Here is a 19,119-nt window from a genome sequence, read left to right as displayed (position 1 = left end):
AGGCAGTGATTGGAATCTCACAGCGGCAAACCAAGTAACACCAAGGATTGCTACCACCACCAGAATCTGGAAGAGGCAAGAAACCTCCCCTTGAGCCTTAGGAAAGGGCATGGTCCTGCCAATACCTTGATTTTGGACATCTGCCCTCAGGAACTCTGAGAGAATGAATTTCTGTGGTTTTAAGCCACCCGGTTTGTGGTACTTTGTATGGCAGCCCTAGGAAACTAATATAAATAAATATATTCACTCAGGTCTTTTGATACATATTAACTAAAAAACAAGTTATGAAATAATATTCATATGACTAAATTAAAAAGTCCTACACGTTATGTAAAACAAACAAAAAAAGAACTATGTGTATAGATGTGCATAATGACATAGAACACTAATCAGCCGTTCCTTCTTGGAGTGGGAGTGGGTTTTAGTAGGATGGGGAGCGGTCAAGGAAAATCTCAGCTTTACTTTCTAAGCATTCATACATTTTTTAAATGTAAAGACAAGCTGATAACAAAGCTTACCATTTGAGAGATTACATGCAGACACCATCTTAAGTAAAGCCATTTTTTTTTTTTATCTAAAAGGAGAAACAAATCCCTTATTCACTTCAAAGTACCTTATTCTGAGGTAGGGAAGTACCTTATTCTGAGCTTGGAGGCCACTGCCTGCTGGCATGTTATACCAGTACAGGCTATGACAGGAGCTGGAGAAAATGCTGTATCAGTTATTACATATTGCTTGGTATTCTCCACAAAAGAATATTTTATATTTAAATATTTAAATAAAATAATTAAATATTATTTTATATTTATAAAGAATATTTAAATATTCAAATTTTCTTTTGAATAATATAATTTATGATACCCATATTTTATCTGATCAAGTGCAATACAGGCCACCCATTTTCCTTGAGTATGTATTCTGAGTGGATGGTACATATTAATTGCTATTGTTTGCTTTTAATAGATTATTCAATTTACTACTCACGCTTTACTGAGGAAGTTTCTTTCAATGCATCACTCAGATCAAAATCAAAGTCCGCGGATCCTAAAAAATAAAATTTTTTAATTTTAACTATATTTTCATGAAACAAAATAATACTAAAATACTCTCTTGTAATGGCCATTTCTCTTTAGCTAGTGTCATGAAGGTAATGCCACAAAAGAAGATCAGTTGAAGCCTCCCAAAGATATAATGAATTGATATCCTTCCACAAACAACTTATCCCTGCCCCCCCCCCCCAAAAAAATACATCCTTCAGTCCACTAGAAGTGTGAAGGCCCAAGTGTATAGAACATAAAGTACAATCTTACAAAAATATTTCTACATGTTATGTATGACTTTTGTAACAGGTAATATTGGAGCCCAAAGCTCCACTGAAAATGGGCTAAGATCTTTCACCCCACCCCAGGTTTCACAAAAGCTACTCTGCATTTTGTCAACTCAGGGTACCCTCCTCCCCGACCCTAGCACCTACACCTAGACTAGTAGCTCTAACCAATAATACATAACTGAAAAGACTCTGGGGAAAAGCTTTCCACAAAGAATCTTCCATTCCATCTGCTCAATGCTGCTTGTTTTGGAATTTGACAGCTATCATTCCCTTGAGATCGGCATGTAGTTTCCCATGGGGGTATATACATTATCAAGTCTCAAGAAAACAGCTATGCATTCTCACTGGAACTGAATAAGTAAATGAATGGTGGATTGTAGAAGCTAGTTTTCTCACTGTTGGAGCGTCAGATAATCAAGATTAACACGGACAGTGATGAGTAATATTGATAGTATATACCCTGGATATGATGCGATGAGAAGGGTGCTATAGTACGTGTGTGGTCTTTCTCTTAAAAACACATGACCTCAGTATAATCATGAGAAAAACATCAGACAAATTCCAATTGAAGGCATCCTAAAAAATATTTGATCAGTATTCCTCAAAACTATCAAGACCATCAAAAACAAAGTAAGTCTAAGAAACTGGAGTAGCCTGAAGAGTCTAAGGAGATATAGTTATGGAAAGTTATGTGGTACCCTAGATTGGATCCTGGAACAGAAAAAGGACTTTAGATAAAAACTAAGAAAATCTGAATGGAATATGAACTTTAGTTTATAATAGTATATCAATACTAGTTCATTAATTGTGACAAATGTGCCATATTTTTATATGTTTTATTTATTTTAGAGACAGAGAGGAAGGGAAGTGAGAGAGGGGGAGAGAAAAAGAGATACAGAGAGAGAGAAACATCAATGTGAGGGAGAAACATAGATCAGTTGCCTCCTACGCACATCCTGACTGGGGATCAAACCTGCAACCTGGGTATGTGCACTGACCGGGAATCGAACTGGTGACCTTTTGGTGCATGGGGCAACGCTCAACCAACTGAGCCACACTGGCAAGAGCTCAAATGTACAATATTAATAATAGGGGAAACTGGGTGTGGAGCATATGGGAACTTTCTGTACTAGCTTTGCATTGTAAATCTAAAACTGTTCTAAAAATAAAGTATATTTTAATATCCATTTCCTATAGCAAAAATTAAGGGTAACCACTAAGAGATGATCTGTAACCTCAACTCTTTCAAAAAGTAAACATGCAAGTTCAACAACAGTAACTAAAATCAATCCAAAAAAGTCACTAAATGGAAAAAAGAAGCAGGAAACATAATTGTCCAAGACTATAGAATATATTAACACCAAGAGTGAACCCTCATGTAAATTATAGACTTTGGGTGATAATGATGTGTCAATATAGATTAATCAATTATAATTAATGTACCACTCTGATGGGGATTGTTAATAATGGAGGATGCAGTCACCCATATATTATTTAATATATTTAACTGTTAAATGCATTACCTACCAACAATAAAATAGACCTTTATGAAAACTGAAAAAAAAAAAAAAGAAAATGGAGGAGACTGTGTGTGAGGGCAGAAGGTATATAAGAAAACTCCATACCTTCTGCTCAATATTGCTGTTAACCTAAAACTGCTATAAAAAAATTAAATCTATTGAAAAAAGGATAACAAAAGCCTATATAATGACACTAGAGGCCCAATGCAAGAAATTCGTGCAAGGGGCTCAGCCCTCGCAGCCGCAGGCTTGCCTCGCGGCTTTGTCCAGCAGAAGGTCATTCAGCTGTCCGGTCTAATTAGCATATTACAGTTTTATTATTATAGATAGGAAAGGGCTCCAAAATATACTATTAAATAAATAAAGCAAGGTGCAGAGAGTATTTTTCCATTTGTCTATATACATATCCATAAAAATTTTCTAGAAAAATTGCTAACAGTAGTTATGTTTAGAGAATGAAAATAGGAGTCAGGAAGAATGAGCATTTTACTATTAATTTAAACCTTTCTCTGCCTTTTTTGTTTTTAATAATGTACATATATTTCTCTTATGATGATGATAATGATAATTTAAAAGTTCTGTATCAACCCTCCAAAATCATAAGCCTATCATCCTACTGGGTCTCCATTTAAAACTCTATTCTTACTTTCTAGTCCAAGAATTGGAAGAATAGGTTCTTCCAAGTAACATCTTGCACAAGTAATATTTTTAGCCTCAGCCACTCCACTACTGTTTGCTGACACATTCTGTTATATATCATCAAGTAAAGAGTTAGGAACAATATAACACAATTTTGCAGTATTTCTTAATCCCTCATTGGCCTTGGATTCAATAGACCCAAACCATCTGTGGACAAAACCATTCAATCTCAATCTAATACATCCTGAGCTCTTAAGGCTACTTCAGAGCGTACAACCAAGCATAGCTGCTAAAATCAAGATGGGAACAAATATTTTCATGAGAAATACCACACCTCAAATGGTCTAAAGTAGAGTTGTATTCCATACCTCTTCTATGCAATCTGTAACTAAATAACTCAGTTTGGGTGCAGGCAGACAAGGATGCTCCACTTTAACAACACTGGCTCATCATTTGGCACCAGGCACACATTAGAAAGCAGCTTATTCATCGTAGGGTCAATTTACAAACCCCAAATCATTGTGTATCTGGGGGACCAGTGTTCCAGTATGGGGCAGGAAAGTTACCTCATTCAGCCCTCTCTCCCTCCAGGTAGCACACCCATGCCATTGCCTCTCCCCCCCCCCCCTTGCAGGTACATATCCCCCAATTCTAAGGGACCTCATGATATTTCTGCTGCTGTCAATAAAGTCTTGCTTGATTTTCTAAAAAAAAGAAAAAGAAAAGTTACCTCATTCCACTGCAGAGGGTCACAAAAATTTGTTTTAATGGAAAAAGCATGTAATGAACTGGTCACACCTGTATAAAAACATCCTTTCATAGAGCAGAACTTTTGGAAGTATTACACAAAGCCCTGCACATGTCCTTGAGAAGATCCATTTAGTAAGGAAAACGCTGCTTCTACCCACAGATAGCCCAGAGGTCTGTGTCTGTCCTAACGTGGATTTTGTCCCTTGGGGAGGGAACACAAACTTGACCTCATATTGCAACCTGACCCACTGTGACTAGGGTCTAAAGCTAAGGGCACATTTTCAGAGAGCTGTAAAACAAGGCACAGCAGGCAATTGTTAGAGAATTCCACCAGGAACTGGCAGGACCCAGCAGCTGTCTTGATTGAAATGTCTGATCCATGAGAGCACCCACGTGATGTGCCCCTTAAGTAGTCTTCCATTTGGATTTTATTTAATTAGCCACTCTCCTCTGTTCTCCTGCCTGTTCCACTTAGTTTTTCCTGAAAGCTTGCCCTTTGCAGTTAGGTGTATATGTTCATTCTCTCTCTAGCCCTATCCTGTCCATCATGGGAACCACTAGCCACATGTGGCTGTTTAAATAAAAACTAATGAAAATTCTATAAAAATGTTAAGATTCAGTTCCTTAATCACACTAGCCACATTCCAAGTGCTCCATAGCCACATGGGGCTGGTGGCTATTGTGTTCGACGGTGCTGACAAAGAATATTTCCATCATCATGGAAAGTTCCATTGGCACGTGCTGCTCTAGACAGTGAGCTGCTTGAAGCAGAGACTAGGACTTGGTCTTCTCCATGCCTATGCACAGGCCCAGAAGTAAGGAGGCACTCCCTGTTCATTGTGATTATTCAAAGGGTGTCTCCATATTGTGAGAATACCTTCGATCTTTTCCCCACAGACTCACCAGTAGATCGTACATGATATTATTTTGTGACAAATCCATTTGGGTTTCATGCCAATAGCAAACTCATCTCTGCAGAGGAACATGTCTGCTCTCTGCTGATGGATTAAGAACTGCAGAGATATGGACCTCTGGCTGCTAAAGATTTCAGAGGCATAGTCACAACTCAGCCAGGAAGATGGGAGCCTCTCAAGTGTCCAATTATATCTATTCCCCTGCTCTCTAAGGATGGTTTCTCATCTCCCTTTTTCCTATGTACATATGAGAAACTTTCTATTTTTTTTTCCTTTTTGGAAAGGGTCCAGTACAAACCCTACATGAATAAAAACTCACATAAACTGCTTTTGTTTTCAAATTTTAAAACCTTGGCCCTTTTCTGTGGATAAATAAGCATGCAAAGGACACCTGAGACTCGTAAATCATAAATATGACATCTCTGGATTTTCCATTTGTCTGTCTAAATGGAGCTTCCATAAACATCTATGTTATACTTAAATTTGTCCAATGCAAGGAGGACCCACTAGAAGGTGGGCCAGAATCAAATTCTTATCTAAGGGGTCAAATCATGACACATTTAACAGGACTCTGGCATATACCCATAATCACTTGGGTTCAGAAAATAAGACTAGCCCAGTCAGTGTGGCTCAGTGGTTGAGCATTGACCTATGAACAAGGAGATTACGGTTCGATTTCCGGTCAGGGCACATACCCAGGTTGTGGGTTCAATCCCCATCAGGGGGCATGCAGGAGGCAACAGATCAATGATTCTCTCTTATCATGGATGTTTCTCTCTCTCTCTGTTTCTGTCTCTCTCTCTCTCCCTTCCTCTCTAAAATCAATAAAAAACTATGGCCTCTAGTCATATAATAAAAGCCTAATATGCAAATCAACAGAATGGCAGAACGACTGGTTGCTATGATGTGCACTGACCACCAGGGGGCAGACGCTCTACGCAGGAGCTGCCTCCAGCCTGCAGGCCCCAGGCCAGCCAAGGCGGGTGCCAGCAGGGGTCCCCCAATCACCCCACCCACCCGTCACCCCACAGATTGGCCCTGATCATGGGTCAGGCCTAGGGACCCTACTCGTGCACAAATTTCATTCACTGGGCCTCTAGAGAGTAATAAAAGGAAAACCTGCAGATCAGAAAAACAACTTTATACCTCTGTGCTGCAGGAAGCCTCTGCCTGCCATGGAAACATTCCTGAACACTGCTTGTGGGAAATTTATGCAATAAACTCACTGGCACGCATGGTCAATTTTACAAATGTCTCTGGTAAAAATAACTTTTCTTCCTTAACACAAACAAGTAGGTCTCCCACCTGGTGCTAGAGAGGGTGGGAGCAAACCAAAAACACTAAATTATGCTAGTCCCTGATTTCCCTGAAATTCTGCACTGTTTTAAATTAACTCTTGTTGCTTAAATCTAGACTTGAACACATTTGTCTTGCCAAATTTATGCTTTTACACCTCAAAGCATGCTGAGTAATTAATATCCTCTAGGTTAGCTAAGCACTGCAGCATTGCAAGGGAACATGAAAGTGGATTTCCTCTTATTCTGATTACTAAATGGATATAGCTATTGCCACCTGAGCTCCCACTAGTTTCATGAATAAATTTAAAGCACTCCCAGAGAGGACAGTAATGACGCAAAAGCTGTAGTTCACTAGAAGCCAGGGATCAGCATTTCAGTCCAAAACAGCCACCACCATTAACACATCTGCAGTGTCCGACCCAGGCGCTTGATTACAGGTATTCACAGGACACACTGCACTCCAGTTACCTGCTACTTAAAGGAAAACTTGGTAAACAAGAGAAGGATTTATATTCAGGTGCCATTGCTAAAAGCATTTTTGCATATTCCTAGGAAGTGTCTATGTGTCCTACATACATGGAAAGTAGCTTGATTTTAAAGATGGGAGGAGGATTTTTTTTTTTTTTTTTTTACAAATTGCGTAAGTCACCTCACTAATTAAAAGATGTTTTATTCTTCCTTTCCACACAACTGTTCAGAGAAAATTCCAAAGGTGTTCAGAAGAGTTTTACAGTTTTAGTTCTTACATTTCAAATCTATGATCCACAGCCGCCCAAGCAGCTCACCCCTGTCCGAGGAGTAGCAGCCACACGAATAGACAGACTGACCACATCTGAGGAGCGGCAGCCCTGCGCAGCCCACAGTGGTCTAAGGAGCAGCAGCCACACGCAGTCTGCACCTGTCCGACAAGGAGCAGATAGGTGAGCATCCTGCCCCCATCTGAGGAGCAGCAGCCACATGTGTAGCTCACCCCCGCCTGAGGAGCAGCAGCCATGCAAGAAGCCCGTCCCCCATCTGAAGAGCAGCAGCTGCGCAAGCAGCCCACATCCGTACGAGGAGCAGTAGCCCTGTAAGCAACCTGTCCCAGTCCAAAGAGCGGCAGCCACACAAGCAGCCCGCCCCATCTGAGGAACAGCAGCAGCATGCAGCCAGCCCCGATCCAAGGAACAGCAGCCACGTGAGCAGTCCACACCCATCCAAGGAGCAGAAGCCACGGGAACAGCCTGCTCCTGTCCAAGGAGCAGCAGCCGAGCTAAGCCCACCCCCACCTGAAGAACAGCAGCCTTATGATCAGCCCACCCCTGTCCAAGGAACAGCAGCTGTGTGAGCAGCCTCACCTACCAGCCAGAGGAGACACCACTGCTGCAAACAGCACCCACCAGAGGAGCCGCTGCCAACTGAGGAGCAGCCACAACTGCGACCACTTGAAAAACTACAGCCTGAGGAACCACTGCCACCCAAAGAGCAGCCCCTGCACGACTCGACATCTACATCAGTCAGTGAGACCAAAAATGGGTAGACAAAGAAACCCCCAAAGGAAAGAAAAGGAGGACTCACCAGAAAAGTGGCTAAGTGAAATGGAGGCATTCAATATGTCAGAAAAAGAATTCAGAATAAGGGTCTTAGAGTGCATAAACTGGTTGTAGGAAATAATCAACAACTTATGTAAGAATCAAGAAGAAATAAAGAGTGATATAGAAGCAATAAAAAACACTATGGAAAGTTTTTCAACAGTAGACTAAGAGAAGGGGAGGACCGAATTAGCGAATTAGAAGACAGGGAAGCAAAACACACCCAAACTAAACAGCAATTGGAGAAAAAAATTAAAAGACAGGAGGAGAGCCCAAGGGAGCTATGGGACAACATGAAACAAAGCAACATACGAATAAGAGGGGTGCCAGAACAACAGGAAGAGGAGCAAGACTTAGAAAACCTATTTGAAGAAATAATATCAGAAAACTTCCCTGAGGTAGGGAAGAAAAAAGTCACACAAGCACAGAGAGTCCCAAACAAGGTTAACCCGAAAAGACCCACACCAAGACACATCATAATTACCACGGCAAATGTTCAGGACAAAGAGAGAATCTTAAAGGCTGAAAGAGAGAGACGGAAAGTGACATACAAGGGATATCCCATTAGATTATCAAATGATTTCTCAACAGAAACACATCAGGCCAGAAAAGAATGGACGGAAATTTACAAAGTGATGCAAAGCAAAGGACTGAATCCAAGAATACTCTATCCAGCAAGGCTATCATTCAAGATTGAAGGGGAAATAAGAAGCTTCACATACAAAAAAAAGGCTAAGGGAGTTTCTCACCACCAAGCCAGCAATGCAAGAAATGCTAAAGGGACTGGTGTAAAAAGAAGAAATAAAAAGCTCAGAAAGAAAACAGCCACACAAAAATAAAAATGGCTACAAACAAATACCTTTCAATAATAACTTTAAACATAAATGGACTAAATGCTCCAATCAAAAGACACCGAGTGGCTGAATGGATAAAAAACATTACCCATACATTTGCTGTATACAAGAGACCCACCTCAGAAGAAGGGACTCACACAGACTGAAAGTGAAGGAATGGAAAAATATCTTTCAGGCAAATGGAAATGAAAAAAAAAGCTGGGGTAGCAATACTTATATCAGACAAAATAGACCTCAAAGTGAAGGCCATAACAAGAGATAAAGAAGGCAACTTCATAATACTAAAGGGATCAATACAACAAGAGGCTATAACCCTGATAAACATATATGCACCCAATGCAGGAGTACCCAAATACATAAAAAACTCCTAGAATATATCAAGGGAGAGATTGACAACAATATAATCATAGTAGGGGACTTTAATATACCACTAACATCACTGGATAAATCCTCTAGACAAAAAATCCAGCAAAGAAACAGCAATCCTAAATGACTCACTAGATCAGATGGACTTAATTGACATCTTCAGAACATTTCACCCTAAAGCTGCAAAATATACGTTCTTCTCAACAGTGTCCTGAACATTTGCACATGGGATGCTTTCAAAAATAGACCACATATTGGGTCACAAGCAAAGTCTCCCCAAATTCAAGAAGATTGAAATCATACCAAGCATCTTCTCAGACCACGAAGGCATAATATTAGAAATAAACTACAATAAAAACAATCCAAAACACTCAAAGACTTGGAAGTTCAATAGCATGTTATTAAATATTGAATGGGTTACCAATGAGATCAAAGAAGAAATTAAAAACTCCTGGAAACTACTGACAATGAAAACACAAGAATCCAAAACCTATGGGACACAATGAAAGCAGTCGTGAGAGGGAAGTTTATAGCTCTACAGGCCTACCTCAAAAAACAAGAAAAAAAATGGTAGTAAATCATCTAACTCTACAACTCAAAGAATTAGAAGGAGAGCAACAAGAAAAGCCCAGAGTGAGCAGAAGGAAGAAGATAATAAAGATCAGAGCAGAAATAAATGGCATAAAGACAAAAAAAAAAATACAGAAAATCAATGAAACCAAGAGCTGGTTCTTTGAAAGGATAAACAAGATTGATGAACCTCTAGCCAGGCTCACCAAGAAGCAGAGAGAGAGGACCTAAATAAACAAAATGAGAAATGATAGAGGTGAAATAACAACAGACCCCACAGAAATATAAATGATTGTTAAAAAATACTATGAACAACTCTACTCCAACAAACTAGACAACCTGGAGGAAATGGACATATTCCTAGAAAAATACAACCTTCCAAAACTCAATCAGGAAGATTCTAAAATTCTCAATAGGTCAATAACTATGGAAGAAATTGAAGCAGTCATCAAAAAGCTTCCAGCAAACAAAAGCCTGGGGCTAGATGGCTTCACAGGGGAGTTTTACCAAACATTCAAGGAAGAACTAAAACCTATCCTCCTCAAACTATTCCAAAAAATTCAAGAGGAAGGAACACTTCCAAGCTCATTCTATGAAGCCAGCATCACCCACATACCAAAACCAGATAAAGACAACACAATGAAAGGGAATTACAGGCCAATATCCCTCATGAACATACATGCCAAAATCCTCAACAAAATCTTAGCAAATCGGATCCAGCAGTACATCAGAAAGATCATACACCATGACCAAGTAGGATTTATCCCAGGGATGCAAGGATGGTATAATATCCGCAAATCAATAAACGTGATACATCACATAAACAAATTGAAAGAAAAAACCACACAGTCATATCAATTGATGCAGAAAAAGCATTTGACAAAATCCAACACCCATTTTTGATAAAAACTCTCAGCAAGGTGAGACTAGAAGGATCATACCTCAACAAGATAAAAGCCATATATGACAAACCCACAGCCAACATCATACTCAATGGACAAAAACTAACACCATTTCCCCTAAGAACTGGACCAAGACAGGGATGCGCGCTCTCACCACTCCTGTTAAACATAGTACTGGAAGTGTTAGCCATTGCAATTAGACAAGAAGAAGCAATAAAAGGCATCCAAATTGGAAAAGAGGAAGTAAAACTGTCCTTATTTGCAGACGACATGATATTATACATACTAAACCCTAGAGACTCCATCAAAAAACTACTAGACTTAATATATGAATTTTGCAATATAGCAGGATACAAAATTAACCCCAAGAAATCTGAGGCATTTCAATACCAATAGTGAACTTTCAGAAAGAGAGATTACAAAAACAATCCCATTTACCATCACACCAAAAACATAAAGCTACCTAGGAATAAACTTAACTAAAGAGGTAAAAGACCTCTACTCAGAAAACTACAGGACGTTGAACAAAGAGATAGAGGAAGACATAAACAGATAGAAGAACATACCATGTTCATGGATTGGTAGAATCATCATCATTAAAATGTCCATACTACCCAAAGCAATCTATAAATTCAACACACTTCCCATTAAAATACCAACGGCATATTTCACAGGCCTAGAACGAACTCTCCAAAAATTCATCTGGAATAAAAAAAGACCCCGAATAGCTGCAGCAATCCTGAGAAAGAACAAAGTAGGAGGGATCTCAATACCAGATATCAAGCTGTATTACAAAGCCACTGTTCTCAAAACTGCCTGGTACTGGCACAAGAACAGACATATAGATCAATGGAATAGAATAGAGAACCCAGAAATCGACCCGAACTGATATGCTCAATTAATATTTGACAAAGGAGGCAAGAATATACAATGGAGTCAAGACAGTCTCTTCAATAAATGGTGTTGGGAAAATTGGACTGATACATGCAAAAAAATGAAACTAGACCACCAACTTACACCATACACAAAAATAAACTCAAAATGGGTAAAGGACTTAAATGTAAGATGAGAAACCATAAAAATACTAGAGGAATCCAACGGCAACAAAATCTCAGACATATGCCGAAGCAATTTCTTCACTGATACTGCTCCTAGGGCACTTGAAACTAAAGAGAAAATGAACAAATGGGACTATATCAAAATAAAAAGCTTCTGCACAGCAAAAGAAACCATCAACAAAACAAAAAGAAAGCCCACTGCATGGGAGAACATATTTGCCAATGTTATCACTGATAAAGGTTTAATCTTCAACATTTATAGGGAACTCATACAACTTAACAAAAGGAAGATAAACAATCCAATCAAAAAATGAGCAAAGGACCTAAATAGACACTTTTCAAAAGAGGACATTCAGAAAGCCAAGAGACATATGAAAACATGCTCAAAGTCACTAATCATCCAAGAGATGCAAATCAAAACAACAATGAGGTATCATCTCACACCTGTCAGAATGGCTATCATCAACAAATCAACAAACGACAAGTGCTGGAGAGGATGCAGAGAAAAGGGAACACCCGTGCACTGCTGGTGAGAATGCAGACTGGTGCAGCCACTATGGAAGACAGTATGGAGTGTCCTCAAAAAGTTAAAAATGGAAGTCCCATTTGACCCAGTGATCCCACTTCTAGGAATATATCCCAAGAAACCAGAAACAGCAATCAGAAAGGATATATGCATCCCTATGTTCATAGCAGCACAATTTACCATAGCGAAGCTCTGGAAACAGCCTAAGTGCCCATCAGCAGATGAATGGATTAGAAAACTGTGGTACATCTACACAATGGAATACTATGCTGCTGTAAAAAAGAAGCAATTCTTACCATTTGCAACAGCATGGATGGAACTGGAGAGCATTATGCTAAGTAAAATAAGCCAGCCAATGAAAGAAAAATACCACATGACCTCACTCATTCATGGATAATTAAGACCATTATAAACTGATGAACAAAAATAGATAAAGAAGCAGAGAAACATCGAACAGACTGTCAAACTACAGCGGGAAGGCCGGGGAGGGTTGAGGGGCGGAAGGTAGGGGGTAAGAGATCAACCAAAGGACTTGTATGCATGCATGTAAGCATAACCAATGGACACAAGACACTGAGGGGTAAGGGAGGCCGAGGAAATGTCAAGGGGGGGAGGGGGAAAGGAGACATATGTAATACTCTTTGTAATACTTTAAGCAATAAAATAAAATAAAATCTATGATCCATTTTGAGTTAATTTTGCATATGGTATGAGGTAGGAATCCATATTCATATATATATATATCTCCAGTTGTCCCTGAACTATTTGTTGCAAAGACTGTTCTTTCCCTCATTGAACTATCTTGGCACCTTTGTCAAAATTTGGCTGGTCATAAATTTGAGGGTTTATTTCTTGACTCTCAATTCAATTTCATTGATCTATATGATTATCCTTATTTGAGTAATAGCCAGTCCTGAAGTCTGCTGTATTGTAATGAGTTTTCAAATTGGGAAGTGTGTGTCCACCAATTTAATTCTTGTTTTTCGAAACTATTTAGCTATTACGGGTCCCTTGAATCTCCATATAAATTTTAGGATCTCCCTGTCAATTTCTGCAAAAGCAACAGCTGGGATTTTGACTGAGCTTGCCTTAAATCTGTAGATCAATTTGGGAAGTATTATCCCATCTATTTTTAAACGTGCACAAATCTCTCCCACTTTAAACTAGAAAATTGATTTTTTACTATACAAATGGACACTGCCTTCTCTCTCCTCCTCTTTATAACCAAACTTATAAAATGGCTGTTTTAACTCCATGCCTCCATTCTCACCCCTCCCAATCACTCCTTAATGCCTCAAAGTCCCCTCATACTCAGCATGTCCAAAACCAAATACCTGCACTTGCCCCACCAAACTAGACCCTTTCCTGGGATTCTCATCTGTTTCACTGAATGACACAGCCACCCCCACCCATTTCCAAGTCAGAAAATTACACATCACCCTAGCCATCTCTCCCATACTCCATAACCACATCACCGTCAAGAACTGTCAAGTCTACCTCCACAACATGCCCTTGGTCCACCCACTTATCCACATCTCCACTGCAGCCATCATCTCTTGCCTAGACAACCATAAGACCCATCCACCTGGTCGTTCTAGGCCTTCTCCCCACCGTAACCAAATCTCCACACCGTAGGCAGGGAGACACCCTTTTTCTTTTTTAAACAAACATCATTTCCCTGCTCAAAGACCTCCTCACTATACTGAATATAAACTCCACATGCCAAACTATAGCCTGCAAAGCCCAGACTAACCTGGCCCCTGCCTATCTCTCTCTGTAAGTCTCTCCTGTATTATGCTTCTCAATGTGTTATGTAAATTTTTAAATTTGTTTTCAAATAATGTATGTCCACTCTGGAAATCTTACATGATGTGAAAAAATAAATAAAATATTAGCAAGTGATTATCATATAGATGAATCTTGAGGACATTATGCTAAGTGAAATAAGCCAATCACAAAAGAACAAATAATGTATGATTCCATTTATGTGAAGTCTAGAGTAATCAAATTCATAGAGACAGAAAGTAAAATTGTTGTTTTCAAGAGCTGAGAGGAGAGGGATTATGGGGAGTTAGTGTTTAATGGGTACAGAGTTCCAATTTTGCAAGATGAAAAACTGGAAATTGGTTGCACAACAATGTGAATATACTTAACTTCTGAACTGTAAACTCAGAAACGTGTAAAATGGTAAACATTAGGTTTTGTGTTTTCTACCACAAATTTTTTTGCTTTCTTTATTCCACAATTAAAAATTTAACAAACCACAGCAAGCTATGATTCTTTTTTAAAAAACACTATTTATTTATTTATAATCCTCACCCAAGGATATTTGTCCTTCCCCCCCCCCTTTTTTTTTTTTTTTTTTTTTTTTAGAGAGAGAGAGTGGAAGAGAGAGGGAAAGACAGAGAGAAACATCTATGTGAGAGAAACACATCAATTGGTTCCCTCCTGCACGAGCCCCGACCAGGCCCGCCCTCCCCCCCGGCAGGGGGGCGAGGAGCCTGCGACCAAGGTATGTTCCCTTGACTGGAATCAAACCTGGGACCCTTGGGTCTGCAGGCCGATGCTCTATCCACTGAGCCAAACCGGCTTGGGCAAGCTATGATTCTTAAAAACAAACTTCACAAAGGCAAGGTCAACTTTCTCAGGACTTATTAACTTTGGGCAGAACCTGAAATGTAAACTAATCAACCATTCATCAGAAAACAGCAAACTCATCTCCAATGTATGACTCAGAGGTTTTCAGCCAGGAGGGATGGGCTGAGGAACCTCTTCTCTCAGAATCAATTGAGTTGGGGGCCCTAGCAGGTGCTTTTGAAGGTCATTCATTGGAAGAGGCAGGTTGTTGGAAACTTCTTTTTTTGTGTTGACCCCAAACTGACCCTGATCCTCTGGCACTACAACGAATAAGTCCATCCCCTGTTGCCCATGACAAACACCTGAATTCTGGGGTGAGGATCACCAGTCACCAGCACCAGATCTCATCTCCCTGCCACATGCCTCACTTCTTCCTCAACCCCTTCCTCCCTTTGACTTGAACAACTTTTCTCCATAAACCTGTCCATGTGTGTCATATCTGCAAGAAATACCTTCCTCCAATTCTCTTCCCTGATATATCCAATGACAAACATCCCTTGGCACTTGCATGGCACTCTGTAAACACTGAGTAAGCAATCTGGAAGCTGTGTGTAAAACAGAAGAGCCAGTCTTTGGGTATAAATATATCCTGCTCCATAAGCTCCTTCTGGGGCTAGCTTATCACTGAAGTAGGCCATCAATCTAACTCATCCTTCAACACAAATCCTCAAAAGGAATGAGACTCCCTCCCCAGTTTTCACCTGAGTAGAAAAGGGAAGATTGGTGTCTTAGGCGATATAGCAACTTTAAGGAACATATCCAGGCCTGTGTCTACTTGATTTAGTCAAATAAGTCCGTAAATGAGCTAGTTCTTTGAGGGAATAATGTATTTAATACTATACAAAATGAAATCATAGCTTTTCAGCTGACCTTTTACCTTTTCACCACTCTACTTGTGTCTCTGTACACAAGTCAATGGGGGTTGATGCTAAGGACACAATGACAATTTTAAAAATCCACTAGAAATGACAAGCATCCTGCAAGTCTACATTGTTGAACATTCCTACTCAGTTTGGATAGGGAAGCTGGAAGGGCCCCAAGAAAGCTTCCTGTGTGTCATGGAACAGAATCCAACTTGTGTATTTGTTAAGCTTCTTTCCAGCCCAAATGTGTCCCTTAAAACATGAACCAAGCCAGGCTCAGCAGTGCACACGCTCAACATTAAGAACCTCAGCAACTCATCAGACCATAGTTATCTTCCAGTTGTTGCCGACATAGATCCCAGAGTTAGTAGAAACATAGTTTTCATCCCTAGACATGCACCTAGCAACAAATGATGCAACAAAGGCTACTCGAATTGTCTTGGCACCTTTGACAAAGACAGAAACAAATTCAGAAAGCTGAATTCTAACTTCTCTTCATAACTACCTTATTCACAGAAAGGGGGAGGAAACCTTTGGAGCAGCAATGGCCAACCGGTGGTCCACGGACCACTGGTGGTCTGTGAGGTCCGAAAGGTTGGCGACCGGTGGTCTAGGAGATCTCAGGTTGAGATTTGTGCCTCTTCTCCTCCATGGCACCTGAAGCAAGGCCAGGTGTGGCACAGACCCACTGGGCACTTAGCACGTTTGTTAAATGAAGTCACCTAGCCCAGTATTTTTTAGTAACACGAAAACCTACAAAAAGGAGGCTTTTCTCTTGTGTGGGAGGGAAAGGAACGAATGACTAATATACACACAACATCTATAAATCTAAGGATAATTATGTTGAGTGACAGAAGCCAGGTGAAAATGAAAGAGTATATGCTGCATAACCCCATTTCTAAAAAATGCTGGAAAATGTAAACTAATCTATAGTGAGAGGAAGCAGATCAGTGCTGCCTGTGGATGGGGATAAGGACAGAGAGGTATTTCTTAGGGGCACAAGGAAACATCTAAGGCTGATGAAGACAGCCATTATCTTGGTTCTAGTGATGGTTTCACAGGTGTATACATATGACAAAATTGATCAAACCATACACTTTGAATGCGTGCACTTTATTGTATGTCCATTATACTTCAATAAAATATACACCCACTGGGGGGAAATGTAAATGCCAAAATCCTTACAATAGCCTCTGAGGGCCCACAGATCTACCACCCACTTCACCAACCTCCTCGAGGTGTTTTCATAAAGTCTGGAATAATATATCACAAAATAGTAACAGTAGTTATCCAGAGGAGATGCTTGTTTTCTTCTTTATTTTCTCAAATCTATTAATTTCATATTCAAAAACAAAACTATTTAAAAAAAAACAATGTAATGTAACACAAACTAACCAATACCCCCTGTGGTAGGCAGAATCCCTCAAGAAGTCCCCATCCTAACCCAGAAACCTGTGAATATGTCACCTTATATAGCAAAAGGGACTTGGCAGATGTGATTAAGTTAAGGCTATTGAGATGGGAAGATGCTCTTGGATTATCTGAGTGAACTCAAGCTAATCACAAGAGTCCCTATAAGTAAAAGAGGGAAAAGGCAGGGTACACAAGTCAATGTGATTGGAAAAAGGGGCCATGGGCCAAGGAATATAAACAACCTCCAGATGCTGGAAAAGGCAAGGAAACAGATTCTCCCCTAGAGCCTCTGGAAGGAACACATGCAGCCCTGTTAACACCTTGATTTTATCCCAGTGAGATCTGTGTCAGACTCTCAACCTCCATAATGTAAGAAAATATATTTGTGTTGCTTTAGGCCTCTAAGTTTGTGATAATTTCTTACAGCAGCAATAGACCTTCCTTTCTTCCATGTAAGTGTTCATCTGTTATGTCAACAAAACTTTGCTGAGCAACACATCATCCCAGACCTGGAGAATAGCAAGAACAATGCATCCCCTGCCCTGGAGAAGTCACCAGAAATGCTACTGTTTGAAAGAGGCTAAGTGCCCACCTTTACTTTTAACAGGTTGGCAGTATTCATTTAGAAATCTTTCCAGATCCTATTCTGCTAAACCTGTAATGTCACCCTTTCAACAAGCAATTACTTTTTTTAAAAAAAAAAGTCCTACTTACAATTATGGATTTTCTAATTGGGTAATATGACTGACAAAGGCTTTAATTATGGTCCATAATTCACACCTAGTATATTATTAGACCTTTGCTATAAGTTGGCATTTGTGAACATTACACCATTGTTCTGTCATTTGTGCAGTTTTCTCCAATTATTGTACTTGCAGGGCAAGGTGACAAATGATGGTGGTCTAACTACCAGAGCCTTTATTTACCTGACAAAAGCATATTTTGGTCATTCAAACCGAGAATACAAAATGCAAGTTCACCCAGAACATGTGAATTTGACCTTGGTTGGAAACAGGGTCTTTGCAGGAGTAATGAAATTAAAATGAGGTCAGACTGGGTTAGAATAGCCCCTAATTCAATGACTGGTATTCTTATTAAGAGAAATTTGGACACAGACCCAGGGAAGAACTCCATATAAAGATAGAGGCAGAGATTAAAATGATACAGAAACAAACCAAAGAACACCAAGGATTGCAGCTACCACCAGAAGCTAGGAAGAGGCAAGGAGTCTATCCATAGTCTAAGAGGGAGCAAGGTGGAGAACTAGAGACAACTTCAGAGGGTGTCCATGGCTGGCAGAGAATCAAAGTACAACATGGTGACTGCTTACAAAGAAATATTCATACCATAGGGTGGCTGGAAGCAACAAATCCAATGTGATAACATGGGGAGATCTTAAAAACATGGTACTGAATGCAAACAAGAGATAGGCACTATATGATTTATGCATATCACACACTCTATACATTTCACAGAAATGTACTTATTTAATAACATGTATCAAGAACAAGTGTTTACCCTGGCTGGTGTGGCTCAGTGGTTGAGCATCAACCTATGAACCAGGAGGTCAAGGGTCGATTCCCGGTCAGGGCACATGCCCGAGTTGCGGGCTACATCCCCAGTAGGGGGTGTGCAGGAGGCAGCTGATCAATGATTCTCTCTCATCATTGATGTTTCTCTCTCTCTCTCCCCCCCTCTTCCTTCCTCTCTGAAATCAATAAAAATATATGTTTTTTAAAAAAGAACAAGTGTTTAATGAAGGGAGGTGAAAGAAGGTGGGAAGGGGGATGAAGGGGAATAAAAACTAATATAAAACAAAATGAAAGAGAGGCCTTGTAAGGCCACCATGGTGACAGTGGGTCAGTACCAAGAAATGAGATGAACTCCATTATCCACACTAGAGAGCTA

The 19,119-nt window shown here is 39.9% G+C and overlaps 1 protein-coding gene across 5 annotated transcripts in view; it reads right to left on the bottom strand.

Annotated features, from left to right (window-relative positions):
* The window catches only part of CD99L2 (CD99 molecule like 2), a 105,672-nt gene that overhangs the window by 40,894 nt on the left and 45,659 nt on the right, over positions 1-19,119 (bottom strand). For all 5 annotated transcript variants that reach the window (XM_059679015.1, XM_059679014.1, XM_059679013.1 and 2 more), the window contains exon 2: positions 985-1,044. In XM_059679015.1, the coding sequence (XP_059534998.1) occupies positions 985-1,044 (60 nt within the window). The remainder of the gene's footprint in view (positions 1-984; positions 1,045-19,119) is intronic.

This window comes from Myotis daubentonii, chromosome X (assembly GCF_963259705.1).
Source record: "Myotis daubentonii chromosome X, mMyoDau2.1, whole genome shotgun sequence".
Classification (NCBI taxonomy): Eukaryota; Metazoa; Chordata; class Mammalia; order Chiroptera; family Vespertilionidae; genus Myotis; species Myotis daubentonii.
Note: the sequence above shows the minus strand (reverse complement) of the source record. Positions and strands in the feature narration are given on the sequence as shown.